Genomic DNA, 25312 nt, shown 5'->3' with positions numbered 1-25312 from the left:
ACATGAAGAATGAATCAATACCACACAATCTGTACATTAAGCTGATTGAGTTATACATAGAAATGCATTGAATTTGTAAACTTATGCCATTTAAAATAACTGTTTCTACGGAATGGAGAAAATAATTTTCAGTTTGGTTCCTCAAGTTTCATCAACTATCCTACATAATAGGCAAAGTACTTTATTTCAGCATAGCATTTAAAAATTAAGTCTTATCATATATCCCAGAACATATTCTAATCAATTTATGTACTTTTAAAGTTTACATCGTATTCCTATCACAGCATACAATAATATAGGTCCAAGATGTTCATTTGATGAACTCCTTGCTTATTCACAATAATGGATTCTGTATTACTATACATTTCTTACTTCACCGTTTACTGTGGCCACCGGATTCTTTTTTTCCCTGTCCATAGATTTTGTTCAATCTGTATATTGAGCAAGCAGTAAAGGAAACAAAATAGAAATCCGGAGTAGGTATTAAAATCCATGGAGAAGAAATAAAAACTGAGGTTCACCGATGACATTGTAACTCTGTCAGAAACAGCAAAGGACCTGGAAGAGCAGCTGAACGGAATGGACAGTGTCTTTGAAAGGAGGATACAAGAAGAACATCAACAGAAGCAAAATGAGGATAGTGGAATGTAGTCCAATTATATCGGGTGATGCTGCGGGCATTAGATTAGGAAATTGGAGGCTTAAAGTAGTAGATGAGTTTTGCTATTTGGGGAGCAAAATAACTGATGGCCAAAGTAGAGAGGATATAAAATGTAGACAGGCAATGGCAAGAAAAGCGTTTCCGAAGAAGAGAAATTTGTTAACATTAGGTACAGATTTAAGCATCAGGAGGTACAGATTTAAGCGTCAGGAATTATAGATTTAAGCGCCAGGAAGTCGTTTCTGAAAGTATTTGTATGGAGTGTAGCCATGTGTGGAAGTGAAACGTGGACGATAAATAGTTTGGACAAGAGAATAGAAACTTTCGAAATGTGGTGCTACAGAAGAATGCTGAAGATTAGATGGGTAGATCACATAACTAATGAAGAGGTATTGAATAGAATTGGAGAGAAGAGAAATTTGTGGCACAACTTGACTAGAAGAAGGGATTGGTTGGTAGGGCATATTCTGAGGCGTCAAGGGATCACCAATTTAGTATTGGAGGGCAGCGTGGAGGGTAAAAATCGTAGAGGGGGACCAAGAGATGAATACACTAAACAGATTCAGAAGGATGTAGCTTGCAGTAGGTACTGGGGGATGAAGAAGCTTGCACAGGATAGAGTAGCATGGAGAGCTGCATCAAACCAGTCTCTGGACTGAAGACAACAACAGAAAAATTTGTTGTGGACTAAAGTTTGTTACTGAATGCACTGAATCAACCTCTTACTTCATGGCCTAACTCATCTCATAGCAATCAAAGAGGTAATATTATGCTCAAATTTGTATCAATTAACTACAAGGAACACTGACAATTTAAGGCTGATTTTTTCTGCAGCACTGTAATCCAATGTTACCCACAAAATGTGTGTATGTATTAAGAAAACCTATATCTGCACAATAAAATCCATAAACTAATTGGGGTGTGTTTGCACCTGACTCAATATTGTTTGTAGAAGTTATAAAATACAACTGTGCATACCCACTTCAACATCATTTTATTGTAACAAACTGACACCATGACAAACTTGGCAAGACAGCTGCATTTCCTTCAGTGTCATTTCCACCCTGGTGCCTATAAATGCATGTTTTAACACATTGCAAAATACTATAAAAGGAAAAATAAAAACATCAGAGGAGATATTTTAGATCTTTAACAAGAAGCACATAAATTAGGAAATAAATGGTGTATAAAACTACACAATTTATAAACAATATATTTTAAACTTTTTAGTCTAATCGCACCGATTTTAATACTAGGCAGTTTCTATTCTTTTTTAGTGTTAACAGTGTAACACTTCTACACCGGTAACATACACAGCCTCACATACACCATTCCACACAACAGCAACAATATGAGTATCACATCACTTTTACAAATCTACATCATGGTTTGTTCCCAAGATAGTAATTTACTTCTTGTTTACAAAATCTTCTCCCTTCTGTATGTTCTTCTTTAGTTCTGGTATTGCTGCCTTTAGCAGCTCACTCTCAAAGTCAGACAGCTTCCCAAGGCCAAGGTTCTTCTGTATACCACCAGGCTACAAAATTAATTTTTGACTATATAAAAAATCAGAATAGGAAACAACAACTGATTTGTTAAATTAGTACCCATTAATTGATGTACCCTGTGTATTCTATTCATTTTGTTATACTGATGGACTTTTACTCACCCCAAGAAGTAAAGGTGTTGCAAAGTATTTTGCCTCTGTAACATTTGATCGGACATAGGCACATTCAACAATATTTTGTTCTCCTTTGAGGGCTCTGATCACTGCAAATGCAAAGCGAGCACCTGCATATGCCATTGAAAGTGTTGCTGAACCAGCACCAGCTTTTGCTTTCACCACTTCTGTGCCAGCCTCCTGAAGGATAATGTAATAATGTTCATGAAAAACACAGGGTGACAATAGTTGGCAGGCCAACACGATTCATGAATGCCCAACAACAAATTGCTTAGATTCGGCAGAGAATTTAAATTTAAATTAATATTAGATAATCCCTTCACAAATTATAATTAATCTCATTCCTCAACTTTTAGTGAAGTTTAATCATCTCAAGGCATGCTGTTCTGCAATCACTGTATGCTTTTATAATTTCTTTATAGTTTTCTTTAAATTTTTAATGAATTATGAACTAACAAAATGTACAATCAAAATTAGCTGTTTTTCTTTATTAAAATGTGTGTCCTTTCACAGCTTCATACTTTAATTACCTGTATTCTTTCAGTAAGAGCTTTGAGTTGATCCTTTGGGAAGTCCACACTGGGAGTTGCCTGAGAGATAAGAGGAATGATAGTGACTCCAGAGTGACCTCCCACCACCGGGATATTCACCTTTGTCGGGTCCAGACCCTGTTGTAAAAGTTTCAGTGTTACACTTTCGAGTCATAGCTTTTGAACAACACTAAACATTTGTCATGACAAAAAAATGTTGGTAGGAACATTTGAGATTCTATGCCTTAAATATATTATCTTGCATTTCTGTTTTTAACATACTATGAATTTGTACAGAACTGGAAAAACATGCTAGCTGTTAATCATATGCTCTATTTACACGAAGGCTTTCATACAAAAAACTAAAAATCATCAAAATGAAATTAAAATAAATAAAAAAAGGGACTACAGGTGATTACATCTGCAGTAACAGCAAACATTAAAAGACTGCTAGCTTCTTCAACACATTGCTTTCTCTATCATAGTAACACAGAGTCTGGAGGAAATATCAAGTACAGTGAAGTAGTCTTTTACTCCAGGAAATGTGCAGTATAATTCCTTTCGTGAAGCTTTAACTTTCAACCAACAACTCCTAAATTAGAAATTTTCTTAAGTTTTGTATTTGTGTGTGACTGCTGCCATATTATAAACAAAACTAACTTCTTTATTTGACTGCAGTCACAAAAACAATTATATACAAGATTTAACTGTTGCTGCACCTTAGATGCGTTAGAAATCAGATTACAGTATCAACAGGAAATAAGTTATGATGTACTGTTTTAAATCCTCTGAAGACCCAAAAAGGAACACGCTTTGAAAGAAGTTGATGTCTGAGTCCACAACCACTGTAAATTTCTAAAATGAAGCCATTTTCCTGTTCTTTTATTTTGAAATAAGCATTTCCATTTCATTATTCACCAATTACCTTATTTCAGCACCTTTGGCCTTCTCAAGGTACCATTTATCTGACTATAAGACTACCATGAATATCACACCACACCTTTTTTTAAAAATGGCTTCTTGATAAATTTTTGTTTTTAATATATTCAGACTAATCTAAATTAGATTCTGTCTTACTGACGTTAAGTGCTAGGTTAAAAAGGTTAATATTCTACCTATTCTCAAACTTACACCATTTATTGTTTTATATCTCTGTCTTATCAAAATATAGACAAACAATAAGAAATGGTCTACATTAATTTATACCTTCACTTCCTTTTTTGCTTACTATCCAAGACACATCTGTAGTATCACTTTTAATTATAATAAAAATAATATAAATCTTCATTTGTAAGCATACTCTTTATTGTTTTTTCCTGACATTCCTCCAATAGAATTTTAGCTTCTGAGCCATCTTTAACACTGGGCACACAGTACTTTTTAAATCATTTCATAACAGATCCACTTAAAATTCTGCCCCAGGCATTAATGATCCACCAGCCCAGCATAGATGCAGAGTGTCTGTAACTTCCTCCTCCTTGAATGAAGTGCATAGTCTCCAAGAAGAAACCACTGTAAATCTCTTACAAGTGAACCTTAAAATATCTGTTCACAACAACCATCACTTGGAAGTTGTGACATCATGCCACCAGGAACTATTATCATGTCTGGGGTATTCTTTCTCATCCGACCCTCAATTTCCTGGATGAGGTACTCCCTGAAAGAATTCAGCGCTGTTGTTTGAAGACCCTAGTATTGTGTTCCAAACAACCTTCTGGTGCAGGTCATTTGACAGCTATCACTTTTTTTAGTATCTAAAGATAAGTACTACAGATCTTTTTCCTGAGAAGGATAACATACGAAGGGAGGTTTCCATCCATCTGGTAATGCACCCAGTACTAGCATTATTATTGTCTTCTCACTGTCAAAGTCTTCTCTGAATATTTAATGTCCTTCACATCAATAATAACCCTGGTAGGCCAAAATAAACAGGTGTGATCGTCATTGCTCATTTTTTGTTGTTGTTGTAGTCGTCTTCGTCTTCAGTCCTGAGACTGGTTCGATGCAGTTCTCCATGCTACTCTATCCTTTGCAAGCTGCTTCATCTCCAAGCACCTACTGCAACATACATCCTTCTGAATCTGCTTAGTGTACTCTGTCTCCCTCTACAATTTTTACCCTCCACACTGCCCTCCAGTACTAAATTGGTGATCCCTTGATGCCTCAGAACATGTCCTGCCAATCGATCCCTTCTTCTAGTCAAGTTGTGTCACAAATTTCTCTTCTCCCCAATTCTATTCAATACCTCCCCAGTTATGTGGTCTAAACTCGTCCATGTTTCACTTCCATACATGGTTACACTCCACACAAATACTTTCAGAAAAGACATTCTGACATTTAAATCTATACTCGATGTTAACAAATTTTTCTTCTTCAGAAACACTTTCCTTGCCATTGCCAGTCTACATTTTATATCCTCTCCACTTTGACCATCATCAGTTATTTTGCTCCCCAAATAGCAAAACACATTCACTACTTTAAGCGTCTCATTTCCTAATCTAATGTCCTCAGCATCACCCAATTTAATTCTACTACATTCCATTATTCTCATTTTGCTTTTGTTGATGTTCATCTTATATCCTCCTTTCAAGACACTGTCCATTCTGTTCAAATTATCTTCCAGGTCCTTTGCTGTCTGACAGAATTACAATGTCATCAGCAAACCTCATTTTTTATTTCATCTCCATGGATTTTAATTCCTACTCTGAATTTTTCTTTTGTTTCCTTCACTGCTTGCTCAATATACAGACTGAATAACATTGGGGATAGGCTACAACCCTGTCTCACTCCCTTCCCAATCACTCCTTCCCTTTCATGCCCCTTGATTCTTATAAATGCCATCTGGTTTCTGTACAAATTGTAAATAGCCTTTTGCTCCCTGTATTTGATCCCTGCCACCTTCAGAATTTGGAAGAGAGTATTCCAGTCAACATTGTCAAAAGCTTACTCTAAGTCTACAAATGCTAGAAACATAGGTTTGCCTTTCCTTAATCTTTCTTCTAAGATAAGTTGTAAAGTCAGTATTGCCTCACGTGTTCCAATATTTCTATGGAATCCAAACTGATCTGCCCTTGCATCTTACCCCTAGTGATATACGCCTTTACATTCTTACATTTGTCCTCTAGCCATCCCTGCTTAGCCATTTTGCATTTCCTGTCGATCTCATTTTTGAGACATTTGTATTCCTTTTTGCCTGCTTCATTAACTGGATTTTTATATTTTCTCCTTTATCAATTAAATTCAATATCTTATTGTTACCCAAGGATTTCTACTAGCCCTCATCTTTTTACCTACTCGATCCTCCGCTGCCTTTACTACTTAATCTCTAAAAGCTACCCATTCTTGTCAATCGTTCCCTAATGCTCTCCCTGAAACTCTGTACAACCTCTGGTTCTTTCAGTTTATCCAGGTCCCATCTCCTTAAATTCCCACCCTTTTGCAGTTTCTTCAGTTTTAATCTACAGTTCATGACCAAAAGATTGTGGTCAGAGTCCACATCTGCCCCTGAAAATGTCTTATAAAACCTGATTCCTGAATCTCTGTCTTACAATTATATAATCTATCCGATACCTTCTAGTATCTCCAGGGTTCTTCCATGTATACAAACTTCTTTCATGATTCTTGAACCAAGTGTTAGCTATGATTAAGTTATGCTCTGTGCAAAATTCTACCAGATGGCTTCCTCTTTCATTTCTTACCTTCACAATTTCACCTACTAGGTTTCCTTCTCTCCCTTTTCCTACTATCGAATTCCAGTCAGCCATGACTATTAAATTTTCGTCTCCATTCACTATCTCAATAATTTCTTTTATCTCATCATACATTTAATCAATTCTTCGTCATCTGCAGAGCTAGTTGGCATATAAACTTATCCCCTGGAAAATAGTTGTGTCATTTTCTTGTATTGGTTTTATGACAGCGATAAGCAAGTACATCAATGAAAATAATTTTTGAAAATATAACTGGATGGATAAAGTTAGAGAGCTAGTGGCTTAAGGGCATTGATGAGGTATGAAAGAAAAGGACTGTCAAGGTTTAACAAATGCAGAGTTACAGAAAAAAACTGCCAGAACCCCAAGTTAGGGGAGACCTACCAGACAGGTTGAGAAGGACTGACTGACTGTTGAGGACTGTGGCAGCCAAGTTTTGAAGATATGAGAGCTTAAAGGTGGAGGACAGGATAATAAGCAAGACAGATTACTAACAAAACATTGCACACGAGTTAAAGAGTGGAAAGCTAAGTGCATTAATAACATGGTACATGTGGGGAGCTGGGGAAAAAAATGACAGGTTGAAAATAAGATATAGAAAACTAAAAGGGTGTGAAAAAATGAACAGTTACTGAGGAATAATATAAAGGCCAAAGAAATTTATGTAAATTAAGGCCAGGTGAGTACCAAGAACCCAGGACATCTAATACCAGCTTACCTGCAGAATTTTGAAAAATTTGTTAATGGGGCAAGAATCCAGATGATATGTGGTTAAACAGGCACTGCAGGTCACAACTCATGCTGCAGATCATACTCTGCAACAGGAAGTTGTGTGCTGCCAGATACACCCTCTGTATATGCCCATTCATCGTAACTATTAACCTAGTGGCAATCATACCACTGTAGAAGGCCAAAGAGTGCTTACACAACACCTGGTACATAACATGAGATGTTTCACAGAGTGGTACAAAACGTGTGGTTTCACAGGTCGCTCTCTCTTTAACAGTATATGTTTTGCCAGTTACACAGCTGCTATAGGTCAAGTCTTACCACAGGGACCGTCAGAGGGGTGCTTCACCTAAGCAGCATGATTGCATGCAGGTTTAGGGCTGAAAGTGAGGTCCTTTGATAACACACATGATTCAGGATGGGTGAGTACCTTAGAAGAGAGGTTGAGAATTGTGGCCGATTCTTGTAATGAGTTACTGCTGCTCTGGCAGGCAAGGCTCAGGGACGTTAAGAAGGTTGGCCAATCCATGCAGGAGAGGAGTTGGGTTCATGCTATGGCTGTTCAGGGAGCTGGCAAGGGACAAGAAGTGAAACACAACTGAGGTAGTTTAGGGGGAGGTAGGACAGTTAAATAGTTTTTCATCAAATGCTAAGATGAGCTAGCATTTTGCATCATTACAAGCCCCACACTCTTCTTCATCCCCGCACACCAGCCAATACTCACTTTTGATTCTGTAACTCATGCTGTCTTAAGTTTTCTTTAGCCCCAGCACCTTCATTAGGACAATTTCTCGAGTAATCAGGAAGCTTTGACATACCGAGCAACCTGCTGATCCAATAGCTCAGTCCTCCGAAAGTTTGGCATGTTGACAGTTTTCTTTAATTTTATTCTTCATCTGACTGGAACTATGAATTTTGCCCCTCTGACACCAAATTTTCTTCTTGTTGTACAGGTGTTTGTAGTCAGTGTTTCACGAATCACCATTAACTTAAAATTAGCATCTTATTGTCTTCATGAACCAACTGTGGATCACTAACTTCTATATCCATGTTTCTCAATGGAGTCACAGCTGTGATTTGCATCCATTATCAATTGCTGCCATTCAGTTCTTACAGTGCTTACAATATAAGCAAACCAAATGACAACAATATGCTGACCTATCACCTAACAGCTGAATTCATAGAACTCTCACCATTTCAGATTAACACTGTAGCCAACCTTGAAATTAACAGTGCTGCGGAACAGTAGCAGCTCGTTGTGGTGCATTTCAAATGTCCTGTGTGAACATATTTTTGTTAGTATTCATTTGTATCCTGCACAAATGTATACAACTGTTGAGTATCTGTCCAATTTTAAAGTCAATTCAGTTTTGACTACAAACTGATTCAGCAAACAGCAGTTTAAATAAAGAAGATGTTCCTAGTCAAAGCACTCTATACACACTCCAATGGCTGGAAGCACAATGGTGGCTGGCAACACAATGATATTTGCTACCCACTAACCACTCTCCTTATCCACATTCGTCCTAGCACTCAGCCAAGATACTGTTACTGGTCTCCCTGTAACCCTTCTGAATTCTTCAAATGAATTCTATGCATGATCTCCATTGTGAAAACTTCATCTGTAAATGAAAGACAGCCTAGCTGATTTCATCTATTACATAAAGTAAAAGCAATGACATCGCAAGAAACAGTTAAATCTACAAATTCAAGACATTCATATTTTTTTCAAATGTTGAATTTAGGAAAAGACCTTGTCTCATAATATGACCACAAAATTTACTGTATTGCTCACATGAAAGAACATTCAAAATTCAGAATTGCATAACAGCTTCAACAGCAAAAGGTTTGGTCCTGCTGGAATAACCATGAGCTCAAGCCTGAAAGAGAGATCTCCAATTAAATTTGTCAATAACTTGGTTTCATCATGAAAGAGGACCAGAAGCTCAATTTTGTGATTTCAGATGTGGGCTTACAATGAATCAACAGCAGAGAGGAATTCAGTGATGTCAAAATGCATGAAGGTTTTAATTGACAGGTATAGTAACAGATTGTTTCAGAAAAGCAGCAATTTGATCACTAATGTGAGATTTATGTAACAGTGCAGCCTTGGAAAAAAAAATGTACTCAATGCTTGCACAATTTGAACTTTAACACAATTTTACAAGATGGTTCAACCACACCAATATCAGTACAATTGAAATAATTTTTTAATGCTGAGAAGGTAATTGAAAGGTTTTGTCAAATTCAGTCACACTGATGTATACATTAGTAGTAAATAGTTGAAGTCAAACTATGGAATTTTCGGGTACAAATAATAGAAGTCTGACATGTATGGAAAGTTGTCTTAAGTATTAACACCTGACAAAATTTGATTATGGCACTAATAAACCCCAGATAAAATTATTCAATGTCTTTATAAAAAGTTATGAAACAGATGGAGGAAATTTCATTTCATTTGCAAATGACATTTATGAAAGAGCCACCTTGACAAGTCCTTGTCTACCAATAACAATCACCGACAATGCACACACAGAAAGCAGCAAAAATAACACACCCTAAGTAATACGGTTTATCAATTGCAGTTTATTGATGAACCAAGCAAATCTTTTGGTATCTCTTACACCAGGTTAATTGCAGCTTTAGTAATCCTGCTGTCTCCAAAATTTTGTACAGTTATCAACTACATTAAAGCAGCTTTGAATGCTAAAGTAATAGTAATTCTGTCACACGGAAAACTGTAGAGTCAGATTGTGCTTCAGTTGCCATTTTCCAAGGCTCAATCCCTGATCTCTGGATTAAACATTTTATTTTTATTGGTTTAATGATAGTGAATGGTATTTTAACTCGGTATAGCAAAACATTAAATATTTCCTTGAATGAGTTTCCAGCAAGAATTTAATGTCTGGTAGAAGTCCATGACTAATCACATCAGTTCGACAGTATCAAACTGTTAGTGTACTGCAGGTGTAAATCTTTATCTACAACTTAAATCAATATCAAACTACTACCTAACCACAACATTATTGCACTTTGCCTCTGTGGCCATTATTGGAAACACACTGTGATGTTACAGGAAACAAAGTGGTGGCCATTGAAAACACATCACACTGCCAATGCTTTCATGTCAGTTGTGCATATACTGTCAAATGGTTCCACATGTCCTCATGAACTATCAACACCAGTTCAATGTGGTGTCATCCATAATCACGAATATCCCTGAGAGTGACAAACAATACATCCACATTTGGGTGGTAAAGAGCTTATATTCTACATTTTAGAACTTTGCCAGGAAAAAAAAAAAATAAAAAACAGCAGGAGAATAGTTTCTTTACATGACTTTGATGAAGTATTTATTCGAAGAAATTGCTTGGCGTCTTCTGAGCTAAAGAAGGAAATTCAAACATTGAGACGGTTGTTCATATTTTGAAAAACTGAAATTTTTAGGGGAAAAGGAAACATTTCTGAAAGGGACTGAATTTCATTTAAAAATGTAAAAATAAGATAACAATCCTAATAATTTTCCTGTATTGTTACCAAGCATGTGGAATACTTGGGAGCAATCAGAAATAATGAAAAGTAGACAAATAGAACAGTACTATTCAGGATGAAACATGGGTGCACACACATTATACCATGAAAAAATGCTAGCAGCATGGAATTCCCTGTGTGATAAACAGCTGTGCAGGCCACAGAGCTATTGTCCACAATGGAGAAGCAATGTGTTACACAGCAGGAATACAGTCTATTTACGATTATAAATCTCAATTCCAAGGTAATCATTATGATACAAATGCAAATTATCACCCCATCTGGTAGTAGTACTATTATTATTTCTTTCTTTTCTCAGATGTTATGTCTGGTCAAAAATGGAAAGTGACGTGGACCTTGATCAAGCGTGACTTCCTTTTAACTGTACGGTATATGTTACATTGCATTTAGGAACTTTTGGGTAATTTAACATGTATCAATAACTACAGATTTCTGTAGTTGTATATGTAAGTTTGGATGCAGCTGTATTGCGTTAATGTACTGGTGGATATTGTGTGGTACCACTCCTGTAGTTGCTAGTATAATCGGTATAATGCCAACTTTATCCTGATGCTACATGTCCTTGACTTCCTCAGCTAGTTGGATGTATTTTTCTATTTTTTTCCTCCTGTTTTCTTCTGTATATTTGTTGTATTGGGTATGGATATTTCGATTAGTTGTGTTAATTTCTTCTTTTTATTGGTGAGTATGATGTCAGGTTTGTTATGTGGTGGTGTTTTATCAGTTATAATGGTTCTGTTCCAGTATAATTTGTATTCATCATTCTCCAGTACATTTTGTGGTGCATACTTGTATGTGGGAACGTATTGTTTTATTAGTTTATGTTGTATGGCAAGTTGTTGATGTATTAATTTTGCTACATTGTCATGTCTTCTGGGGTATTTTGTATTTGCTAGTATTGTACATCCACTTGTTATGTGATCTACTGTTTCTATTTGTTGTTTGCGAAGTCTGCATTTATCTGTTGTGGTATTGGGATCTTTAATAATATGCTTGCTGTAATATCTGGTGTTTATTGTTTGATCCTGTATTGCGATCGTGAATCCTTCTGTCTCACTGTACATATTGCCTTTTGTTAGCCATGTGTTGGATGCATCTTTATCGATGTGTGGCTGTGTTAGATGATACGGGTGCTTGCCATGTAGTATTTTCTTTTTCCAATTTACTTTCTTCATATCTGTTGAAGTTATGTGATCTAAAGGATTGTAGAAGTGGTTATGAAATTGCAGTGGTGTAGCCGATGTGTTTATATGAGTGATTGCTTTGTGTATTTTGCTAGTTTCTGCTCGTTCTAGAAAGAATTTTCTTAAATTGTCTACCTGTCCATAATGTAGGTTTTTTTATGTCGGTAAATCCCCTTCCTTTCTGCTTAATGTGAATCTTTCTGTTGCTGAATGTATGTGATGTATTCTATATTTGTGGCATTGTGATCGTGTAAGTGGATTGAGTGCTTCTAGGTCTGTTACTCCATTTCACTACTCGAAATGAGTAGGTCAATATTGGTAGAGCATAAGTATTTATAGCTTTTGTCTTGTTTCTTGCTGTCAATTCTGTTTTCAGTATTTTTGTTAGTCTTTGTCTATATTTTTCCTTTTAGTTCTTCTTTAATATTTGTATTATCTATTCCTATTTTTTGTCTTTCCCTTGACTATGCTATTTTTCTTACATTTGTCTGTTCCAAAAGCCATATTTATATCATTGCTGAATATTTCTGTTATCTTTAGTAATTGGTTGAGTTGTTGATTTGTTGCTACCAGTAGTTTTAGATCATCCATGTATAGCAAATGTGTGATTTTGTGTGGGTATGTTCCAGTAATATTATATCCATAATTCTATATAAAAACAAAGATGAGGTGACTTACCGAACAAAAGCGCTGGCAGGTCGATAGACACACAAACAAACACAAACATACACACAAAATTCAAGCTTTCGCAACAGACTGTTGCCTCATCAGGAAAGAGGGAAGGAGAGGGGAAGACGAAAGGAAGTGGGTTTTAAGGGAGAGGGTAAGGAGTCATTCCAATCCCGGGAGCGGAAAGACTTACCTTAGGGGGAAAAAAGGACAGGTATACACTCGCACACACGCACATATCCATCCACACATACAGACACAAGCAGACATATTTAAAGACGTCTGCTTGTGTCTGTATGTGTGGATGGATATGTGCGTGTGTGCGAGTGTATACCTGTCCTTTTTTCCCCCTAAGGTAAGTCTTTCCGCTCCCGGGATTGGAATGACTCCTTACCCTCTCCCTTAAAACCCACTTCCTTTCGTCTTCCCCTCTTTCCTGATGAGGCAACAGTCTGTTGCGAAAGCTTGAATTTTGTGTGTATGTTTGTGTGTCTATCGACCTGCCAGCGCTTTTGTTCGGTAAGTCACCTCATCTTTGTTTTTATATATAATTTTTCCCACGTGGAATGTTTCCTTCCATTATATTGATATCCATAATTCGTATTATTTAGCATGTTGGATAGTGGGTTCAGAGCAAGGCAGAACCAGAAGACTTAATGAGTCTCCTTGGTATATTCCACGCTTAATCTGTATTGGCTGAGATGTGAGGATATTTGAATTTGTTTGGATATTAAGTGTGGTTTTCCAATTTTTCATTGTTATGTTTAGGAACTGTATTAATTTAGGATCTACTTTGTATATTTCCAATATCTGTAGTAACCATGAGTGGGTGTACACTATCAAAAGTGTTTTTGGTAATCAATGTATGCGTATTGCAGCGACCTTTGTTTAGTTTTAGCTTGATATGTCACCTCTGTATTTATTATCAGTTGCTCTTTACATCCTCGTGCTCCTTTGCAGCAGCCTTTTTGTTCTTCATTTATAATTTTGTTCTGTGCTGTACGGGTCATTAATTTCTGCGTAATGACTGAAGTTAATATTTTGTATATTGTTGGTAGGCATGTTATGGGGCGATATTTAGCTGGTTTGCTGTGTCTGCTTGATCTTTAGGTTTCAGATGAGTTATTCCTTGTGTAAGTGTATCAGCGACTGTGTATGGGTCTGCAATGTACTTGTTAAATAATTTAGTTAGATGTGAATGTGTTGAGGTGAACCTCTTTAGCCTGTGCAAGAATGGTCTAATGTCTGTATTTGTGTCTTTGTATTTTATATATGTCAGCTGAAATTTCTCTTCTATATCTAACATGTGTGTCACTTCGTGTTCTATTTGTGCTTGTTCTAGTGGCTGTCTTAAGATTTCGTTTTCCTCTGATTGTTTAACTGATGTGTGTTGTTCTTTGTTTGCTCTGGGATGTTTGAGTCCATTACTGTATATTCTTCTTCTTATTGCACATTATTTTGTTCCAGTATTTGTTGTACTTTTACTTTGATGTTATTTTTGATTATTACACGGATCTGATCAGCTAGTCGTTCTGTTAAAAATTTTAATTCTGGGTATCTCGTAATAAATATTGTGTATACTTGCGATCTGTATCCAGCTGTGTTGGTTCCTAAGTTTGTTGCTTGGTAATAACAGAACATGAGGTGTCGGTTAACTTCATCTGACCGTCTCATCCTCTGCCTGTTTTCCTTTTAGAGTGGTTGCAGGAAGCATATCCTGCAAAACACCTCTATTTGGATTTAAAACATTTTCCGTGTGGCTAGCAGTGTCGTTACCATTGTGGACGGGCATAGGTCTCAAACGTCGTCCCCAAATATGACAGTGCTTGCCCGAGGCTTCATTAGTTTTGTCCTGAACCAACTAATCACACTAAAAGGGGGGTTAGCCCTATTAGAGGTTTGTTCTTTTAGTCGCCTTTTACGACTGGCAGAACATACTGGAGGCCTATTCTTTATTATTATTATTATTATTATTATTATTATTTCTTTACTTTCTCAGACGTTAAGTCTGGTTAAAAATGGAAAGTGACACGGACCTTGATCAAGCGTCACTTCCTTTTAACTGTACGGTATACGTTATATTGCATTTAGGAACTTTCGGGTAATTGAATATGTACCAATAATTACAGATTTCTGTAGTTGTATATAAAAGTTTGGATGTAGCTGTATTGCATTGATGTACTGGTGGATATTGTGTGGTATGACTCCTGTAGTTGATAGTATAATTGGTATAATGTCAACTTTATCCTGATGCCACATGTCCTTGACTTCCTCAGCCAGTTGGATGTATTATTATTATTATTATTATTATTATTATTATTATTATTATTATTATTATTCATGATAACATGCTGTATCATACTGGTCAGACAGAGTCCCCACTATTGCAACCCTCAGAAAGTAAATGACTGGCTCATTCAGAACAAAATCAGTTTTTAAATAAGTTTAACAAAAAATCAGCTTACACAAATTGTGTTTCATAGTAAGCTGGAGCCTATTTTTAAAGCAGATGAAGCCTATTTTTAAGGCAGACGCAAACTGCGTAAGAGGGTTTGCTGCTCAGAGGGTCCCATTATACCACTGATCTGAACTGTTTTGAGCTAATCTGGAATACAATGCAACAAAAAATTTCAGACAAACATTTTTTCCAATAATTTAACTATGCTGAAATAACCAAAGTTTTTATCTAAAATTGCTCAACATGATTAGAAGCTTGCATGAATCTTAGCAGAGAGAGGGGTTAACAGAACAAGGAATAGAGAATGTAATAATGTTGATCTGTACATTTAAGATTAATATGCAGCACATGACAACAGTTCAAATGGCTCTGAGCACTATGGGACTTAACTGCTGAGGTCGGCAGTCCCCTAGAACTTAGAACTACTTAAGCTTAACTAACCTAATGACATCACACACATCCATGCCAGAGGCAGGATTCGAAGCTGCAACTGTAGCGGTTCCAGACTGAAGCGCCTAGAACCGCTCGGCCACACCAGCCGGCCCGACAACAATGATATGGAAACTGACTAAGAATGAAATTTGAATGTATTCCAATTAAAAACACAGCAAAGAACTTAGCACCTATAGCTTGTATGATGGACCATCCACTTCTTCACTAATAACCAAGGTTAGTGCAGTTTTTAATCACTAAAATGTAGTCGTACCATCCTTCCTTCTCTCCACAACAGTGATCGCCTTGCGACTCCTGATAAGCTTACCAAAATGTCTTCACCCCATGTGAAATAATACTGCAGTCAACTTATTGCACATTCAGAAGTATTTATCTCCTTTTACATAGTACCATAACTTTCAATTACATAACTGCAGTTTAGTGTAGCTCTACTGCAAGTGTAACAAAAAAATCTCTTTATTTCTCTATAAGATTCTGGACATACAAACATTTGTTGTCTACACAACCAGTTATTCCTAGCCACCATGGAATGTTGTACAATAAAAGTATTTTGAATCTTGAATCTGGCAACAAACCTTGGCTTCTGCAATAAAGGTGTTTGCTCGTACAACATCTAAAGTTGAAACTCCAAACACCCTGTTGGGATCATAGACTCCCGCTTTTTGTAGAACTTCTGAAGCAATAGGTACAGTGCTGTTTACCTGCAATAGGAAAGTAATATTAATTTGGGAAAAAAAAAAAAAAAAGTTTGTGATAATGTGTTTGGCCATTAAACATGCAGACACAATAGACGGGAAGTGTATTCTGATTATCCTTCATGAAACTCGCCACTGTCAAAGAATGCACAACACTGTTAAAGAAAACCAACAATTAAACAGGTTTTGTGTTAACACTAGCTGGATTTTTTCTTTGTTTAGATTTGTGCTTCATGTTTGCAATTGCTACTAAAAAGGAACAGCTTCTAGACAACAAATTTTATACAAATATGAAGATAATAAAAACGTACCTGTTCAATAATCAATAATCTGATGTGTCAATCAAGGAAACAGAAAATTTTCAACTTCTTTGAGTCTAAAACTGAAATTTTAACAGTGCTTTCCTGTAATTCATGGATACACATATTACATGTATGTATCTCGAACATAGATACTGGAATGATTCCTAACAATGGGTTTCAAAGCAACCTAAAATTCATTTTACACTCTTTTGCCTCTCACCTTTGGCCACTTTTTTTTTTTTAGTATAACCTAACAACTTAACCATTCTGTAAGTTGTTGTTATTCTTGTTATTTCTGGACCTACGCAAGAAATCTTTTCACAAATAAAAACTGACCTCTATGCAGGAAGTAAGTTCACCTCTTGAGCGACAGCCACAACTAAACTGCTGCTCTTGTGGTATCAGTGAGAAGATTAACAACTCACATTTTAGTGTATTTAAAACACTATTTAATCCTAAATCGTACAAGAGCAGAATGAATAAAATATGGAGTTACTAAAGACAGTCTGACCAGTGGTCTCAGATTATTAAACATTATGGCCTTAAATGGTGTTATTTACAGATAGTCTGATTCCATGATTGCTGAGATAGCAACAAGAAAAGGAAGCTGATATTTAAGGCACAAGTTTGGATTATTTTATGAATAGCAGATGAGTCAAAAGAGCAGCAGCTATGCAAACACACTGTTTTAATTCCATCAACACTGAACTCCAATTACCACAAGGTCAAGTTATGTGTTGAAGACACAGCTACATGTTGGGCACAAATTTATTCACAGGGAAGTAATTTAAAATTGGATAAACATTAACAGGCTTTTACTCTTTTGTAAAATTGGATCTGTCAGTTACTTTCACTCAATACTACAGATTATTATGAATGACCAAAGTGGCTTTGTTGTGTTTGGCCCAATACTGCAAAACTTTTGCCTCGCAAAAAAAAAAAAAAAAATATTTTGTTTCATTTACAAGTTTTTCCTCCCTTCCACTACAGTATAGCAGCAGTAGTTTACACAGACAGTGATAAGGAATATTAAAACTGTGCACCACACTGGGACTCCAAGCCAGATTCTTGCACTCTATAGTCAGTGGTCTTACCAATACCTATCCAAGCACAACACTTTGCCTTTTAGCCTTAGTTCTGTTAACATTTCTTCTTCTTCTTCACCACAAACTTCACAGAGACTTCTCCACAATCTGCAGGTGTTGCACTTGGAAGAGAGGATATCAGAAGGAAATGGCACCAGTGGGCAACACTTTAAACTGCCTGACAGATTAAAACTGTGCTGACCAAGTCCAGCTATAGTGAGACAGACTAATTCCAGCAACAGCCCTCACAATGTGGCAAAGTCTAACCTTTCTCACAGAAGTGCTAGTCCAGCACACAAGGCAGCTTCTGTGAAGTTTGAAATGTAGGAGACTGCTTCTGATAGAATTGATGCTATGAGCAGAGATCATGAGTCATGGATGGTCAGAAGGTAAGAACACGGTCATTCAAATGCAAGGTCCAAAATGGACAAGGCACTGTTTTATTGTACCTTGCAGTTTCAAAAAAGCAAGAACTTCTCTGCAGATTAAAAGATGAAAAAAATTTACATCGTGTTTGGACAACATGAATCAGTTATAACAAGACATCACTTGAGAAACACTCTTTCTTGAACATCCATTGAGAGCTAACTTCATATGTCAAGAGTACATACACATTACAGCCATAGATACATCTCAGCATAAGCATCTAATTCACACAGCACACACAAGTCACGAAACAGCTAGGCCCTATCTGCAAATTGAATACTGAACAACATTTAATTTGAATCTAAGAAATAACTTCTGGAGACGCAACATTTCAGAAACAAATACAGTGATCAAACAAAGCAAATACCTGTGACAAAAAATCCTGGCATTCTAATGCAGCAAACATGGAACTCACCAAAAGTTGAAATGCCCTGGTAATCTCACCATTTACAACTTATGCCCTCTCCTCTACATGGAACAGACAGTGTAAGCAAACAAAAATTAATCTAGCAGCCACAGACTGGTAAAACTGACATCAATCAGAAGTACAGATTGTCAACAACCTATTCCCATCCCTATGTTCATGAATCCGTAACTGGGAAGCCCATGAAACAGTTATAGTGGGAACAACGATCTGAATTAATTTCAAAGCAGCTGGAATACTGATTAACCCTCAAATTTTTCTGTGCAGTATGTGAAAGAGTGTTTTGTACCGAAGCTTGGAGAGCATTCAGACTGAAGGTCAATGGCAAAAAATTACATGCTTAAAAAGAATGTTGGGCATTTCTCTAGCCAACAGAAAAGTTCCACAATATTAATGTCTAAAATACTGTTATGGGACATTTGTGAAAATGACTTAACCATGGTACCACTCTGTACCTCTGCAACTGAAGGCAGGATCAGTATCATAATATAATGAAACTACAAGGGTAATCCCAAAAGTAAGGTCTCCTATTTTTTTTTAATAAGTACATAGACCTGTTTATTTCTACAATCTACATCAGTTTACAGCTTGAGCATTTAGCTATTTTCCGACAATCACCATTTCTGTCTGTGCATTTTTGTAGACGCTGTGGCAGGTTTTATATACTCATATCATACCAGCTCGCTGCCATGCTGTTCAGAAAGTTATGAACCTCTTCTTTCACCTTGTCGTCGGAGCTGAATTGCTTTCTGGCCAAATGTTCTTTTAACCTAGGGAACAGGTGATGGTCACTGGGCACCAAGTCAGGACTGTAGGGTGGGTGGCTGATTATGTTCCACTGAAACTGTTGCAGGAGAGCAACGGTTTGCTGAGTGACGTGGGGGCGAGCATTGTCATGGAGAATGTGTACACCCTTGCTCAACATTCCTCTTTTCCGATTCTGAATTGCCCGTTTGCATTTTTTCAGAGTCTCACAGTACTTGTCAGCGTTAATTGTGGTCCCAGCAATTCAGCTCCGATGACGAGGTGAAAGAAGAGGTTCATAACTTTCTGAACAGCATGGTGGCGAGCTTGTATGACATGAGCATACATAAACTACCACAGCATCTACAGAAATGGTGAGTATGTCGAAAAATAGCTAAACATTCAAGCTGTTAACTGATGCAAGTCATTGTTTATTTCTACATTTCTATGTACTTATAAAAAAATAGGAGACCTTACTTTTGGGATAACCCTCGTATATTATTGACAACTCAATTCTATGATTCACACTTCAATCTCATTACTTAGTTGCAATAGATACCAAAGTAGCGTGTTTTGTGTTACCTCTAAAGCAACCTAAATCTGAACTGGAGGCATATTTCTTGTCAGATCATGCTAATAAGATCATGTCTGCAGAGAACTTATGGTGGCTTCTTGTTGTGGTCTCCTGTCCAAAGACCCGTTTGATGCAGCTCTTCATCCTATTGTATCTTGTGCAAGTCTCTTTCTTAGTAACTACTGCAACCTACAACCTCCTGAATCTATTTACTGAGTAATCTCTGTCTCCCTCTGCTATTTTTACCTCTCCCCCCCCCCCCCCACACACACACACTTCTGTACAATACTAAATTGGTGATCCCCGATGTCCAAATTATGTACTACCAACCAATGCCCTCTAATCAGGTTGCACAACAAATTTCTTCTCTCTCCAATTTCATTCAGCATCTCCTCACAAATTGTATAACATACCCATCTAATCTTCAGCAATCTTCTGTAGCATCACATTTTAAAAGCCTCCATTCTCATCTCATCTTAACTGTTTACCAGTCATGCTTCACTTCTATACATGGCTACACACTATATACATGTCTAAAAATACTTCCTAACACTTAAATCTGTATTCGACAATACACAGAAAGGCTGTTCTTGCCATTGACAGTATGTTTTATACTAACTCTACACTAGCCATAACAGTTATTTTGCTGATCAAATAACAAAACTCATCTACTTCTTTAAGTGTCTTGTTTCCTAATCTAACTCCCTCAACTTCACCTGATTTAATTCAACAACATTCCATTATCCTTGTTTTGCTTTTGTTGATGTTCATCCTATATCTTCGTTTCAACACTATCTATTCCAACTGCTCTTCCAAGTTCTTTGCTGTCTGATACAATTACAATGTCACTGGCAAACCCCCAAGAATTTTATATCTTCTAACTAAACTGTAATACCTACTCCAAAGTTTTCTTTGGATTCCTTTACGACTCGCTCAATGTACAGACCGAACAACACTATGGATAGGCTGCAACTGTCTCACTCCCTTTTCAACCACAGCTTCTCTTTCGTGCTCCCTTACAACCAAGATATTTGAATGAATAAAAATAATTTTACATTTTCATGATCTTGACAAAAACTAAATGAATCACAGTGAAATCAGAAACTCACTATAGGACTCTATACGACGAGGCTAATAAGTAATACACCTCTCAGTAAAATCATTGGTCCTTTTGACATGGTCTTTATTAAACAAATTTACCACAAATTATGTTCCTCTTCCTGTTTAACTTTGATGTTTCTGTAATGCTTTATATACATGTGTAATACCTGTTATTATATAAATTACCAAGAGAGATGGCACAGTAAAGGCACCACATTCTCATTTGGGACAACAGAATCTCACAACCTAATCCGACTAACCAGTTCTACGTTTTCTGCAGTTTCCCCGAAATAACTTCAGAAGAATGGTGAGGTTCCATAGTGCATGGACTATTTCTTTGCCCATCCTTCCCCCTAGCCAAGCTTGTGCTCCATTTCCAATGACCTCGTCAGCAATAGGACATTAAATTATAATCTTCTTCCCTTCCATGTATATAATTCCATGAAATATAAAGGTACTAGGAGAATGAAATTGGGTTGTGAGTGTTGCATGAGTTCAGTTTAAATCATAGTCTGGGACACAATTTTAGTGCATATGACTTAATTTACTATAATTTTAGTTTTTGCTTGAATTACAAATAGTTACGGATTAATATAAATATCTGGCTTAACTTCCGATAAATATCTGATTAACATTTTCATTCCACACCTTGATAAGACTTAAGAAAAATAAGGAGGCAATACTTTGTAATAAAAGCAGTATGAGCCAGGGCACCAGTTAATGTAGTGGATCCACATTGCATTTTTCACAGTAATAATACAACGTGTTCATGATCCAATATTTCTTTTCTGAATTCATCATTTAGTTTTTGCGAAGAAAACTGCATTAAATATGGTAGAAAGTTGAAAATTATGCTGCTACACTACAGTTGAATCTGTTGCTAGTACCTTCCTCTAGCATTCACAGTTGTTGAAGCACAGAATTAAGTAAAGAAGAGGAGACCACAAAGGCAATGTATCTTCAGCAAAGAAACAAACCATTTGATATTTTAATCATTTATCAGCTTGTTAATTGTCTCGCTATTCTCCCCATAGAAAGGAATTTATTTACAAATCAATGGAGATGATGATTTTGTGTGTGCGTGGTGCACACATTTGTCACACTGATCTACTGGGGAGGAGAAAAAATACAAGCGATTTTCAAATTGCAACCAATAGCTCATATTTATACTATATTTTGCAAGGACAGTTGACTTGGCAGTGATTAGCAGCACAGCTTCAAGGAAGTTAGTGAAGTCAATTTGATGTCATGAGAAGCTTGGCCACATTCACCAAACAGTTACTCAGGACGACACAGTGATCAGATTACTGTCATCTCAAGATTCACATTTTAAGTTTGGCCCGATATGTCCAAGAGAATTATGTTTCTTGTTGTCATAACTTGTGAACTTTTATGATAACTAAGAATATCAATATTTGAACTAGATCCATACATTCAGTTTGGTCACATGATCATGAAGTAAAGCAGTAAATCTTTTCACCTAAAAGGCACACCATAAAAGACAGAAGGCAAGACCTTCCAGAAACTAAATCAACTCAATTTTGGGAGAATGCTACTTACATGATGTCAGTTACTTACAGGGTTTGAAATGATGCCAATAATAGCTTTTGGACACACTTCAGCACATGCCTGGGCAAGGTCTCTCACAATTGATGCATTTGTGTTGAAGAGGTCATCTCTTGTCATTCCGGGCTTCCTTGGTACACCAGCTGGGATGATCACCACCTCGCAACCTTTCAGAGCATCCTGAAATCATACCGGCTATCAGCAGGCATCTAAAGCAATTTCAACAGTACTGTTAAGAACACTGATCAGTTTAAATTTATGTACCATCAATCACATTGTTATTGCCTGTGTCCTATCTTAATGTTTAAATTCTCTGTAGAACAAATTCTGGACAGACACTTCTGGGCCTACACACACTGTGCTGACCTCTTCATGCAACAGTTTTGTGCACTTGATAGTGACTGCACTGCCAACCACATACTGTGAGGGCCATTCTGAATTTGGACGAAGTGGGATATTATCAAGTCCTGAATTGCAGAGTTCGTATATTACTTTCAAAATCTCATTTGAGGAATTTAAATTCCGGTATTGAACAATATATATTACGGTGTTCAGACAGAGTTAACAACATCCAACTTCGGCAAACGCTTGTTTCCATTGTTAAATGCATTGCTGGGAGGATTCAACTATACAGAAATTAACGACACGTATAACATCTGTTTGTATTTCCTAAATTAAGGCTGTTTCGGTCTACGTTCGTGGCAGACACGCGCACAAAAGGTTAAATTGCCAGATGTCAAATAAGGTTTTTCAAAGCGCTGCACACAAGCATTACCTTCAGCTGATTGGAACCATCATAGCCCTTTACTTTAGCTGGCGTTTCAATGTGACTTAGGTCGGCTGCAACTCCTGGAGTGTTTACAATATCGTAGAGAGATAATTCTGATACGAGTGGAGACTGTTTCATTAATAATGACAGAGGCTGGCCAATTCCTCCACTTGCTCCTAGGACAGCCACTTTAGTATGTCTCTGAAAAGAAAGAAATGTTAATTTGCTTTTTTAACATATTCCAGAATTAAATTTAGTGTCTTTTTACACAAGTCATATTCTTAACCGGTAGGAACTACCCACACGTCGTAGAAATACACCATTTCGAAACTATGCATTCATTTCTCACCTGCGACGATGTGGATATACTTCTAACACCATTTTGCAAAACTGACACGGTCTGGGGTCTCACTACGCGAGAAAACATTCTCTTTCTTACTTCTACGTAATTCTACACTCGCCCAACTTCTACAGCCGACGACCTTGCAAGGAGAAGGGAGTGAAGCCTACACGCAAGCGTCGATCAGAATATCGTTCGACATTCGATTGTTGTCGACAACGAAGTAGACAATATAGGAAATTGCGATGGGCGAACTCGGCTTACCGAGTTGAACGTTTGCATAAACCGAGTTCTAACCGAGTTGGTACGAAAAAACTGCGATGACTTTCAACGTCGTTCATTCTTTCGCGTCTGTGCAGATTACGGGTCAGTTCCGTTAACCAGCCTGCGCTCTGGAGTTTCCCAAGCAGTGGTTATATATAAAGGGTGGTCCAGTGATCGTGACCGGGCCGAATATCTCACGAAATAAGCGTAAACGAAAAAACTACATAGATTGAACTTCTCTAGCTTGAAGGGGAAACCAGATGGCGCTATGGTTGGTCCGCTAGATGGCGCTGCCATAGGTGAAACATATCAACTGCGTTTTTTTTAAATAGGAACCCCCATTTTTATTACATATTCGTGTAGTACGTAAGGAAATATGAATGTTTTAGTTGGACCACTCTTTTTGCTTTGTGATAGATGGCGCTGTAACAGTCACAAACATACGGCTCACAATTACAGACTGAGGTAGAAGTTCGGGCTGGTTACACCAAACAACACCATTTTAACAGTAGTTCATTTATTCACCCTTTACACAAGCAAGGCTTATAAAGAACTGACATGGCGGAACTGCACAATTAGATTAGTTGATGATACTCAGATCGATGCTGGTGTCCACCTCATCGGTGCCACATAGTCCGCCCCCCCCCCACCCCCCCGCAGTCCGGAGTACTCTTGAGCGGCCCGGGGAGGGGGGGGGGGGGGCGCGACAATGGCGTCGGCAGGGGTCGTCCGCGGTCGGGAGCCGGACCACAGTCAGCTCGACAGTGTCGTCGCGGCGCTGTGTGGGTAGGTGTCGTGAAGGAAGGTTCGGCCACCGGACTTGGAAGTCGTTGAAGCGAGCCAGGCGTCGTACTGGGCGTGATGGTCGTGCGGCGACAGGTAGGCCGGCGGTTTGCGGGTGGAGCGGAGCGACGACGACGATGTCTCCGGTAGGCGTGGCGAACACACGAAGCATGTCCAGGTCGACGTCGGGCGAGAGGGGAACACATTTCACCAGGTGGCAAGGAATGGCGGAGGTTGTGTCATGAGCACTGGATGAAGGGAAACACATGACGAACAGTGTATCATCGCGTAGTATTATTGAGATGTCATGGATTATGTCCGGGGGGGACAGGCACAAACACCTCGAGCGAGGGCACGTCCAAGATGGGGGGGCGTGAGAAGCCTCGACAGGGCGAGGCAGGCGATGGTGGAAAGGTCGAAGGGACCGGCGTCCGTTGTGCATTGGTGAGCTTGCGTGAGAAGAACTGCAGAGGCGAAGTCTGGCTGTCGATTGTCCGGCTAAGGACAGCGCCTATGGCAGTATCGCTCGCGTCTGTGGTGATGAAAAGCTGCACATTGGGATGAGGATGCACGATGGTGTGGGCCTCGGCAAGAAGATTTTTGAGGGCAGTA

General features: G+C 37.8%; 1 protein-coding gene across 1 annotated transcript; it reads right to left on the bottom strand.

Annotated features, from left to right (window-relative positions):
* Positions 1-1638: 1638 nt before the first annotated feature.
* LOC124711855 (malate dehydrogenase, mitochondrial) lies at positions 1639-23823 on the bottom strand. Its single transcript, XM_047242084.1, has 7 exons — positions 23663-23823; positions 23320-23514; positions 22557-22724; positions 16203-16328; positions 2873-3010; positions 2331-2522; positions 1639-2198 (listed from the first exon to the last, which is right to left on the bottom strand). Exons 1-7 carry the CDS (start codon positions 23738-23740, stop codon positions 2070-2072), a joined length of 1026 nt encoding a protein of 341 aa, XP_047098040.1. The 5' UTR covers positions 23741-23823; the 3' UTR covers positions 1639-2069.
* Positions 23824-25312: the final 1489 nt, after the last annotated feature.

The sequence above is a fragment of the Schistocerca piceifrons genome, chromosome 8 (genome assembly GCF_021461385.2).
Source record: "Schistocerca piceifrons isolate TAMUIC-IGC-003096 chromosome 8, iqSchPice1.1, whole genome shotgun sequence".
NCBI lineage: Eukaryota > Metazoa > Arthropoda > Insecta > Orthoptera > Acrididae > Schistocerca > Schistocerca piceifrons.
Note: the sequence above shows the minus strand (reverse complement) of the source record. Positions and strands in the feature narration are given on the sequence as shown.